This window comes from Colossoma macropomum, unplaced genomic scaffold, assembly GCF_904425465.1.
Source record: "Colossoma macropomum unplaced genomic scaffold, Colossoma_macropomum, whole genome shotgun sequence".
In the NCBI taxonomy this organism is placed as follows: Eukaryota; Metazoa; Chordata; class Actinopteri; order Characiformes; family Serrasalmidae; genus Colossoma; species Colossoma macropomum.
In genome coordinates, this window is record NW_023494785.1 from 41,254,430 (window position 1) to 41,266,404 (window position 11,975).

Below are 11,975 nucleotides of genomic sequence, written 5' to 3' on the forward strand. Positions count from 1 at the left end.
TAATTCTCCGACTGTATCTGACCTCTGACAGGCAATGCAAAAAGGTTAATCTGCAGCTCTTTAAATTATTTTCACGAGCAACCGCTCATTGAATGCGATGCAAAGTTAATGTAAATTTATCTTAATGCGAATGAACTGTAACCTCTCATTGGGAGATTAAGGGCGAGTTTTGTTGGGAGGCTTTTGAGCATAATGTGTGAATGTAGACAGCTGTTATTCATATACATGAGTATTCAGTGCTATAGGCAGCAGACTACATGAGGAACAGTGTTAGAACGTGACTCTATTGTGGAGAGGCCCTGTTGTGCCGTCGTCTGTTAACTGATGTAATAGAGTTAGCATTCTCCTCCAAGCGTGTTGAGCTGTCCAGTTAGTTTACGGCAGTTTGGAAAGATGTGGTGTCTCTGAGGAAGCAAGCGCAAGCCTTAACCCTCACAGCTTGGCATTATGGAAACCTAGCTTTGGTAAATTATAATCTTTTAGCTTGTTATGTTGAGGACAGTGTCTGCATGATGAACAGTACAGTGTGTAAAAGCGAATAACGTTAACATTAATCTGTCCTACAGGGGGTGCTATAGGCAGCAGACGGCATCTCCATGAGGAGCAGTAGAAGATGCCGGAACTGCCAGCGCTGCTGCTGCTGTCGATTCACTTGCACTTCCTGCTAGTTACCGTGGTTACCATGCCGCCCTCTGCCCTCAGCCAGCCCTCTGTCCTGTCGTCCGTACGGATGGGTGAGTCAATGCTGACCTGATTGTTTAAATCATTAAAGCTTTTGTCCAGCATATAGTCTCACTGGACACTTCATGATCTAATGACCTGTATTTAAATGTAAACAGTTTGAAGATATTTAACATTAAAACCACCTCCTTGTTTCTACACTCACTGTCCATTTTATCAGCTCTACTGACCATATAGGTGCACTTTGTAGTTCTACAATTACAGACTGTAGTCCATCTGTTTCTCTGCATACTTTGTTACACTGTTCTTCAATGGTCAGGACCCCCACAGAACCCCACCCCAGATTTGGCGGTGGATCATTCTCAGCAGTGACACTGACGTGGTGGTGGTGTGTTAGTGTGTGTTGCGCTGGTGCGAGTGGATCAGACAGAGCAGTGCTGCTGGAGTTTTAAACACCTCAGTGTTGCTGCTGGACTGAGAACCAAAAATATCCAGCCTGTGACCACTGATGAAGGACTAGAGGATGACCAACACAAACTGCTGAGCTATCATCTCTGATTTTCATCTACAAGGTAGACCAACAAGGTAGGAGTGTCTAATAGAGTGGACAGTGAGTGGACACAGTGTTTAAAAACTCCAGCAGCACTGCTGTGTCTGATCCACTCGCACCAGCGCAACACACACTAACACACCACCACCACACCAGTGTCACTGCTGAGAATAATCCACCACCCAAATAATACCTGCTCTGTGGTGGTCCTGTGGGGGTCCTGACCATTGAAGAACAGGCTAACAAAGTATGCAGAGAAACAGATGGACCACCCTCTGTAACTGTAGAACTACAAGTGCTCCTTTATGGTCAGTGGAGCTGATAAATATGGCTGACCGGTGTAGGTTCAAGAACAGCAACATTATAAAACCACCACAGCAGGAAAAAAGGTTTCATGCCAAATAAATGCAACAGGAAAACAAACAGGCAGAGTAGCCTCCAGCTATTACTTTGCTAAACAACTGGCTTCGGTTTGACATTGATATAAATTGCGCTTCTCATGTAAGCCGGATAGACAGCTGCCAGACTGCGCCGTAAAGAGGGAGAAGGCAGTGCCAGTTCTGTCTCATGCAAAAGACAGAGCTGTCATTTAAGCCCAATGTGGAAGCAGGTGTTAAACCAGACCCCAACATTGTACTCCATGACCTGAAGCTCCGTTCATTGCCTTCGGCCTTTGCCAGGAGGCTTTTCCTGCCACCACATTGACCACGAGAGTTTGTATCAGGACCCTTTCCGGATTGGCATTCAAGAGTCATTGACACTGCTGTGGAGTAAGTGGCATCTGTTGTCTGTCTCTGTCCCTTTTCCCCCTCTCACTCTTCAGCGGCGATTCTGGATGACCGCTCCGCGTGTGGCCGTGGAGAGCGGTTAGCTCTAGCGTTAGCACGTGAGAACATCAACAGCGTGATGGAGGGACCAGCTCGTGCGCGAGTGGACGTAGACGTCTTTGAGCTGCAGAAAGACTCTCAGTACGAGACCACAGACACCAGTGAGTCACATTTTCGCACAGTTTGGAATCACTTGATATTAATATTTTTGGTTATTGTATATATCAAAACTTTCACAGCGGGGGTTTAAATATACAGTGCTGTGCAGAAGTCAGAGACCACCTTTTCATGTATATAATTTCTAGTCAAAATGGTCATTAAGTTGATTATCCTTTTTAGATTTAAACTCTCTTTTCAAACTCTCGATGAAGCTGAAATCAACTTTTTATTCGCCAGCTTCCTTTCCCGTTCCACCTTAAATGGTGCAGCAGTTACATTCTGGTGCCTTTTTTAAGATGGAATGGGACAATTTTAACAAGAAGCTGGCAAATAGGAAGCCAAATTTAGCCTCATCTTCTCTCATAGGTCTAAGTCTCTCCGCTTTTAGAACACCTCCCTAGTGTTTACACAGCTCTTCGCTCTTGCTTGATCGAAGAACTTCTTGCTTCTTCAGATCTTCTCCTCTTAAGCTGTTTCTCAACCATCTCTCCTTGTTGACAATGTGTGTCAAGAAGGAGAGATGGGCACAATGCTTCCCCCATCTTGTGCACCAACCTTTAACTCTGAAATGTAGAAAACAGTCTCACCTAGTTAGTAGCTAACGAAAAGGCAAAGAGAAAGATTTAAGAGGAGCATCAATAATCTGGAGACGAATGGATTTATTTGCATTTATAATCACTCCAGCTGGTTTCCTGATATGTTTAATCTGCAGCAAGAAACTGTCCAAAAGTAAAAAATTGTTAAGATGAAGTCAGTTTCTAGTTTTTTTCCCCATTACACTTTAAATGGTGCAGCACTTACATTCTGGCGTTTTAGGTGCCATTTAAGCTTGAATGAGAAAATTCGAACAAGAAGCTGGCAAATGAGAAGCGACTTCAGCCTCTGAAAATATCGAGACATTTTACAAGAAACTATTCCACTTTTGTTTCCTGCCGGAGATGCGAGAAAAGCAGCTATAGCTTAGCTAAAGCTTAAAGCAGAGCAAAGTAAGTCTGCGTTTTCGTTTATATTATATTTTTTAGCCTCAACTAGGACATCAGTACATACTGAGACATATTTACAGCCAAGACGGTAAAATTGACATAAAATGTTGAGGCTCCCAAGGTGGTTTGATTTTTGTTGAAAGGACAAAATGGCTCTTCTTAACATTTGGGTTGCGACCCCTGGGCTATACAGTGATAGACCCTCTATGTTGAAATGGCAGTTTGAAAGCAATCTGAAAGGTGGACTCATCATACAGAGATTTTGCCAGATTCACTGAATCTTTATATGATATTATGCATTGTAGAGGGTGAAATACTTAAAAGACCTAAAATCTTTGAAGTCGCTCATTGAAGTGTTGTTTTTAAACTGTTGGATCTTTTGCTGAGGCATTTTTGGCAAAGTGCTGAGCCTTGACCCATCCTCACTTTTAAAGGACTCAGCCTTTCCTAGATGCTGCTTTTATACCTAAGCGTGATTGCATCACCTGTTTATGATTTTTTTTATATATTTCACAACGTTCCTAGTCTTAAATTGCCCCTGTTCCAATTTTTTTTTGGAAATGTGCTGCAGGCATCAGTTTCAAAATGAGTGTATGTTTACAAAAACCAATGAAGTTGACAAGATAAAGCACTACATATATTGTCTTTGTATTTCTTTTGCACAAATACAGGTCAAAGCAGATTTATAAATCTTTTTTTTTGTTTTTATTTGCATTTGAGTTCAGAAGAGGATCCAGAACAAGAGAAGAAAGATCAGACGACTGGAATAGACTGTATAATGTTTTAACAAAGGGAAGGGAGTGGACTGAAAGAAGGGTTTAAGAAAGAGAGACATTTGCATTGTGTTTTCTTTTAGTGTGCCAGATTCTGCCGAAGGGCGTGGTCTCTGTGATTGGCCCCGCCTCCAGCCCTGCCTCAGGGTCTACTGTCAGTCACATCTGTGGGGAGAAGGAGGTGAGCTGGTGCATAATGTGATGTTTGATTGAGTGTAGTTTTTTTTTGCTTGCTGTCTGAACTGAACGTTCCCTCTCTTTCTCTCTCCCAGATCCCTCATGTAAAGATCGGTCCTGAGGAGACTCCACGGTTACCTTACCTGCGCTTCGCATCCGTCACTCTGTATCCTAGCAACGAGGATCTGAGCCTTGCTGTGGGAGCCATCCTACGCTCCTTCAGCTATCCATCGGCTAGTCTGGTCTGCGCCAAGGCAGAGTGTAAGTCTGTGATCTTTACTCGCTTGATCGGCCAGTCTGGTCTGCCCAGGAGCACCGTCAGTGAGCCGTCCCAGCTGAATGACTGTAGTGAGAGAGAGAGAGAGAGAGAGAGAGAGAGAGAGCAAGGTTATTAAGTGCACAGACTTTAAGAATCATTGATAAGCAACATTAAAACGGTGGTTTGCTCAAAAATCCAAATTACACAGTTCAGAGCTGGACTGGGAACAAAATTCAGCCCTAGACTTTTGTCTGGGCCAGTCCACTACAACGACAGTGACACCCACATCACCCACCCTATAATCTCCCCCACCACACCCACCTGGACTGCTTACAGTTGGTGAACATTAACATTACAGGAGAACTCCACCAGTTTCTCAAAAATTCTACATAATTAAATGGTTGAAAAGTAAACAGTCGTTCAGAGTGGTTTGGTGTGAAAAGCTCCATTCTAGAAAAACTATCGAAGTGGTGGTGATAGGAACCAGACGTCTGACAAGTTTAAGCTCCCTTTCAGAATGGTATTACATGAAAGGGTTAAGAATACACTCCGTGATGTCTGACACATTGTTCTATGATAGTTAATAAAGTTTGGGCTTAAAATGTATTTTAATCCTTTTACTGTAATCCATTCATGGCGGAGGGATACCTGCAGGGTGTTGTAAGGTAAAATAGTCCCTAAAGACAGTTTGTTTTTTCAGATTTATGACTATTTTGCCATCATCAACATTACAAATATAAACTCAGAAGACTCGTGTCGGTTCACTGGTGGTTTTGGATAGTAAATAAAATGACTATATTTGTGTTGTAGTCATGGCGACCCCTGGTTCCTATCACCACCACTGTAAAGAAATCTGAGTCTCTACAACCAACCATTTCACACCAAACCACCCTGAATGACTCTATTTACATATCAAACACTGAATTATTTAGAGATTTTGAAAAATTGGTGGAATTCCCCTTTAAGTTAGCTATCTGTAGCCTTAGTGTACAAGCAGTGTGAATGAACTGGCTAACTTACCCCTTCTGCTCTTTTGGCCCTGCGGTTTCTCACTCAGATCCAAACAAAAATAATTTACTTTCATTTCTTCATTTCATTCTGTCTGGTTGAATTGAACACTTTTGGAGGTTTTCTCCATCTCTCCCTAGCTAGCCTTCACGGTTTCCTGGCTCTTATCATTATGCTTTGTTCTGGGGCTGACAGCATTTGTATGACTGGCTAATGGCCACACTCTGAGAATGCAGTGGACCACTAACATGTCTAGATGTGTCCAATATTCACCCAGCACATGTCCCGGGCGGTCTCCATTCATTTTATTAAGGACTACATTAGAAACAGCCATGCATTTCTCTCTTTCTCACTCTCTCAGCGGCCCACTGGAATTGTCCTGGTCCTCCTGATGGCCAGTCCATCCCTGACAAGTTCTATCAAAGATGGCATATTGGTACCAAGGAAAGAAAAGAGGGAAAAAAGCTTTAGCGTTGTTAGAATGTGATGGCCTACCTTTTATATGCTCATCTACAGTGAAATTTTCAAATCAGTGCTGGTGTCAAACAATACTCAAGGTATTAGAAAAGAAAAAGGTGTATCATGTAATCTCTACTTCTTACCCCAGTTTTAGCAATGTAGCCTAATGTAGCTTGCTAAAGTTTGCTTTTAGCACTGAAGCTACGAGGCTAACGTAGCTAACAGTCAGTGGAAGCTTGTACTTCACCAAACAGCAGAGTGCAAACCGCGTGCCTAAATTATTGCTCACTTAGTCTGGCGAAAAATAAATCTAATTTACACAATTTTCCACTTACTCTAGATTTGGTTGACCAGTTAAGACATATTTGGTGTCTGATGTTTGCTGTTTTAGTTTTAGCACTGGAGCTATGAGGCTAATGTAGCTAGCAGGCAGTGGAAGCTTATATTTCGCCAAATTACTCAGTCTGCCGAAAAATCCAATTTACACGATTTTCCACTTACCCCAGATTTAGTTGACCAGCTAAGACATGTTTGGTGTCTGAAGTTTGCTGTTTCAGTTTTAGCACTGGAGCTACGAGGCTAATGTAGCTAACAGGCAGTGGAAGCTTATTTTTCAAAGTTTTATTTATCACATACATAGTCATACTCGGTGCACCTAGCAATGAAATGATTTTCACCAAATTACTCACTTAGTCTGGCAAAAAATCTGATTTACACAATTTTACCCCAAATTTAGCTGACCAGCTGAGACATGTTTGGTGTCTGAAGTTCACTTCCTTAGTTTTAGGACTCGAGCTACGAGGCGAATGTAGCTAAGAGGCAGTGGAAGCTTATACTGCACCAAATTACTCACTTAGTCAGCCAAAAAATGTAGCTCACAAAATTTTCCACTTACCCTAGATTTAGTTGACCACCTAAGACATGTTTGGTGTCTGAAGTTTGCTTTTAGCACTGGAGCTATGAGGCTAATATAGCTAACTAATAGCCGGTGGAAGCTTATTTTTCACCAAATTACTCACTTTGTCTGCCGAAAAATCCAATTTACACAATTTTACCCCAAATTTAGTTGACCAGTTAAGACATGTTTGGTGTCTGAAGTTTGCTGTTTTAGTTTTAGCACTCAAGCTACAAGGCTAATGTAGCTAACAGGCAGTGGAGGCTTAAATTTCACCAAATTACTATTAAAAATCTAGTTCACACAATTTTCCACTTAGCTCAGATTTAGTTGACCAGCTAAGACATGTTTGGTGTCCAAATGCCACTACTTTAGCGCTGGTGCTAGGAGGCTAACATTGCTAACAAACCCTGGAGCAGTGGTCTCCAGCCCTGATCCTGGAGAGCTACCTTCCTACAGAGTTTAGTTCCAACCTGTATCCAGTAAGCAGCCCCGCCCCTTACTTAACCTTAATACATCTGGTCCAGCCAATCAGGGACTTGGGAAGAGGTTTATTAACCAGAGCAGGTTTGGCAGATTGCGGTTGGAACTAAGCTCTACAGGAGGCTCCACTCTCCAGGACCAGGGTTGGAAACCACAGCGCTAGAAGTCAATAGTCACCCAAATCTCCATAAATACATCCTCAAAACGTCTCTCAGCCCATTCAAACCACATCCAGCTCTTCATTAAGGCAATTCAGACCTGTCAGTGCGATTTAAGGCACAGCAGGTCTTACTGTGAACTATAAAAGAACAAAAACTCACCGTGTAGCCATACTGTGTAGCTGGATTATGCGGGGAACACCTGTCGTTTAGAGTGGCTGCCCACTGTGTCCGACTGCACGGTGGAGTTTTGTTCATTTTTATAATTCACAGTAAGGCCGTAAACATGCTTAACACAAGCAGGTAAACAGAAATTACTACAGTAACTGGCGAGAAAACACAGCTTTACATCATAAAATTTATTAACAATATTAAAGAGTACTTAACTGCAGAAAATTTGCATTTTGAAAATGACAATTTTTAATGTTCCACACTGAGTTTCAGACTTTGGGACACATTTGCTTGAAAACAATGGGATCTAACTGCTGACCATGTGGCCATGAGGGACAGGGATGCAGCCTCACTTCCTGCTCTAAAATGCAGAGGTGTGGCTAAAATAAGGCTTATTTATAAATAAATCTAAAATTTTCAACTTCACTTTAAAAGAAATAAAAAGTATTAATTTCACAAGTTGAAACTCGGGGGTTAGAGTCTGATGTGCTGGTGCGAGTGGATCAGACTCACCTCAGTGTCGCTGCTGGACTGAGAACCAAAAATATCCAGCCGATAGTGTCCTGTGGGCAGCGTCCTGTGACCACTGATGAAGGACTAGAGGATGACCAACACAAACTGTGCAGCAGCAGATGAGCTGTTGTCTCACTTTATATCTACAAGGTGGACCAATAAGGTAGGAGTGTCTAATAGAGTGGACAGTGAGTGGACAGTGAGTGTTTAAAAACTCCAGCAGCACTGCTGTGTCTGATCCACTCAGACCAGCGCAACACACACTAACACACCATCACCACTTCAGTGTCACTGCTGAGAATGATCCACCACCCACATTATACCTGCTCTGTGGTGGTCCTGTGGGGGTCCTCAGTCCATCAGCCCCACCCCCCCCACCCCCTCAGTTCTGCCAGACCACAGTAGTGGAACACCCCTGCACAGCAGTGCGTCATGTACGATGCTTGGGTGCTTATCCTAGTGGTCAGTCACTGCTCTGTCCAGCTTGTACTGTGTGCTAGCTGCAGTAATGCGTACATGTGTACACAGGTGTGGTGGTGCATTACTGCCATAGAAACGTTCGTGTAACTATGCATGTGCATGTGTGAGGGCATCGCTTCATACAGCTCGGCTCTGACCTAGTTGGCTGCACTATGGTTGCCATGGCAGCAGAGTAGGTGCAACTTGCCACTCATCAAGCTCATTTAAAATGGTGGCAGGAGATAGAGGGAGAGGCCAGCGCACCCGCTTTGTTAGAAGCGCTTTGTTAGATCGGTTTGCCCGCGCGTTTCAGGCACGGTCAGTAATTAATGAGAATATGTTCATTTATTTCTCATTACTGGCCCGTCATTAATCTGCCCTCTGATTGGACACGCTGGCGATCACTTCTGATTCTGCACACTCTGCTTGGTCTCTTTGTTAGTCCAGATGAGCTCAGGAGAGCATTATACATCTGATCTAATCGAGCGGAATATGGCCACTGCTCAGATACGCCGCTGTGCTGAAGTCACCCTTCGTTTGTTTAATTTCCAGTCAAAACGACTGTTAAGTACAAGTTATTCATTTTCCAGGAGATTAGATACAAGAGCATGAGAAAGTCAAGTGGAAAAACTGGAGTTTTCAAAACTGGTTAAGAGCTACAGAGAAAAAGGGGCTCCTAACAACCACCTGGAAGAGCTGGTCGACACCAAAACTGCCCCCATCAGATTAACAGCACTTAAAGCTTTCATCTCTGAGAGAGAGGAGAAAATCAAGCTGATCAGATCTGAAAACATCCACAGGTGTTTCTGTCCATCCTTCCACCGTGAGAAGACGACTCAGCCCTGTGGGTCTGAAAGGATGTGTAGCTGTTCAAGAAGAACCTCAGTGAGAAAAGGAGACGGACACATCAAACAAAGAAGCTGAACGATGGACTGACCACGCCGGAGTCCAGACCTCAACACCACTGAATGTGTTTGATTACTTCAGAAAATGATCAACCAGCTTCTAAGACTGAACTTTGGAGGTGTGGAAAAATATCCCTTTGAGAAACAGAGAGCGAAACTCGTGAATGGAGGTTATAATAAAGGTCGAGAGTGGACACAGTAAATACTGAAAAAAAAACATAGTTTTTGAGGCTGTTATTAATATAGTTTCAGCTTTTTCTCTTTGAAAAGCTAGTACATGGCCACTCTATAAAATTGGGAGACTATTTAATCGTGAATGATTGCTGTAGATGTAAGGCAAAAAAGTCCAATCTATCCTAACAGTGTGACCTTTCACACTCCTACCAATCCAAAAATAATAACGTTGGTAATGACTTGTGTGCTACATTTTATCATTAGGTTGTATGGGGTTTTTGTCAGTGTTCTGTACAGCTTGTCCAGCTTTGTGGGGGGAGAATGGATGGGGTCAATTAAAGGCCACATCACAGCTCATCCACATGTGAGAACCCAAGATGCACGGAGAAAGACATTTTTTAAATGAACTGCAAAAATATATATATATCCTAGCAAATATACACCGATCAGGCATAACATTCTGACCACCTCCTTGTTTCTACACTCATTGTCCATTTTATCAGCTCCACTTACTATATAGGTGCACTTTGTAGTTCTACAGTTACAGACTGTAGTCCATCTGTTTCTCTGCATACTTTGTTAGCCCCCTTTTACCCTGTTCTTCAGGGGTCAGGACCCCCATGGACCCTCGCAGAGCAGGTACTATTTGGGTGGTGGATCATTCTCAGCACTGCAGTAACACTGACGTGGTGGTGGTGTGTCAGTGTGTGTTGTGCTGGTCTGAGTGGATCAGACACAGCAGTGCTGCTGGAGTTTTTAAACACCTCAGTGTCACTGCTGGACTGAGAATAGTCCACCAACCAAAAATATCCAGCCAACAGCGTCCTGTGGGCAGCGTCCTGTGACCACTGATGAAGGACTAGAGGATGACCAACACAAACTGTGCAGCAGCAGATGAGCTATCGTCTCTGACTTTACATCTACAAGGTGGACTGACAAGGTAGGAGTGTCTAATAGAGTGGACAGTGAGTTGACACAGTGTTTAAAAACTCCAGCAGCACTGCTGTGTTTGATCTACTCGCACCAGCACAACACACATTAACACACCACCACCACATCAGCATTACTGCAGTGCTAAGAATGATCCACCACCCAAATAGTACCTGCTCTGTGAGGGTCCATGGGGGTCCTGACCACTGAAGAACAGGGTAAAAGGGGGCTAACAAAGTACACAGAGAAACAGATGGACTACAGTCTGTAACTGTAGAACTACAAAGTGCACCTATATAGTAAGTGGAGCTGATAAAATGGACAATGAGCGTAGAAACAAGGAGGTGGTCATAATGTTATGCCTGATCAGTGTGTTTAAACCAGTCAATGCATTTAATATCTCATTATGAGTTTTAAGAATATTATAAGATTATTCAACCTATTTTTACACATTTGTGCTTGTTTTTTACAAAAGTGTCATATTTCATTGGCAGGTCATTTAAAGAAATAATGCAGGTAATTTTGCTAATAATATTAGCAAATAAGTCTTAATAACACTCAAAAGAAGTGCAATCATTGTTATAATACTCTTAGAACAACCTCTTTATGAGAAATATTAGATATATTGGCTAAATTAAGGATGCTTCGCTTGCTGCGATATAATTTTTTGCAGTGTGCATCTATTTTCCATGCTCTTACTGTTGTTACTGTAGAAACTGTGACTTACTTTGAGAGATGTTCTTATGAATTGGAAGAAGCTGCTGTTAGCATTGTGCTAAATCGCCACACGCTTGCCAGAAAGCTCAAATTGACACTCACTTTAGCTTTCAGTGAGGGAGCTTTTAGAGGTGGATGTCTAGTTTCTATCACCGCCACTGTGAACAATTCTGAAGCATTTCACACCCAACCACTCTGAATGACCATTTAATTTGCAGAAATTTCTAAAAATTGGTGGAGTTGCCCTTTAAGAATGGTGGTATGTGCTCTTATAGCACCTGGTTCCACACTGTTAGAATGTGTTACTGTGGCAGCAGGGAGCTCTCTCTGCAGTTCATTATGTTCTCTTTTCGTTGTGGAATAAGAGAGAAACAGTGTGAAAGAATGAGAGAGAGAGAGAGAGAGAGAGAGAGAGAGAGAGAGAGAGAAAGAGAGAGAGAGAGATTATTAATAGGCCTACTAGTAGTAGCATGTAATCACAAAAGTTTCAAAGATAGAGTGAGAGAGAGAGAGAGAGAGAGAGAGAGAGAGAGAGATTTGGATAGAGGCATTATTAATACTGGAACTAGCATGAAATCACAGAGGTTCCAGGGAGAGCGAGTGAGAGAGAGAATGAGGGAGAGCAAGAGCTGAGAGATGGAATGAAAAGTACTAAAGGGTGAAAGATGGAGGGAATGAAATCCAGGGAGATGTG

At 42.7% G+C, this 11,975-nt stretch overlaps 1 protein-coding gene across 2 annotated transcripts in view; it reads left to right on the top strand.

The window, feature by feature from the left end:
- Positions 1–613: 613 nt before the first annotated feature.
- The window catches only part of grik5 (glutamate receptor, ionotropic, kainate 5), a 37,313-nt gene continuing 25,951 nt past the window's right edge, over positions 614–11,975 (top strand). For both annotated transcript variants that reach the window (XM_036595003.1, XM_036595014.1), the window contains exons 1-4: positions 614–734; positions 2,055–2,219; positions 4,057–4,154; positions 4,246–4,411. In XM_036595003.1, coding sequence (XP_036450896.1) covers positions 614–734; positions 2,055–2,219; positions 4,057–4,154; positions 4,246–4,411 — 550 coding nt within the window. The remainder of the gene's footprint in view (positions 735–2,054; positions 2,220–4,056; positions 4,155–4,245; positions 4,412–11,975) is intronic.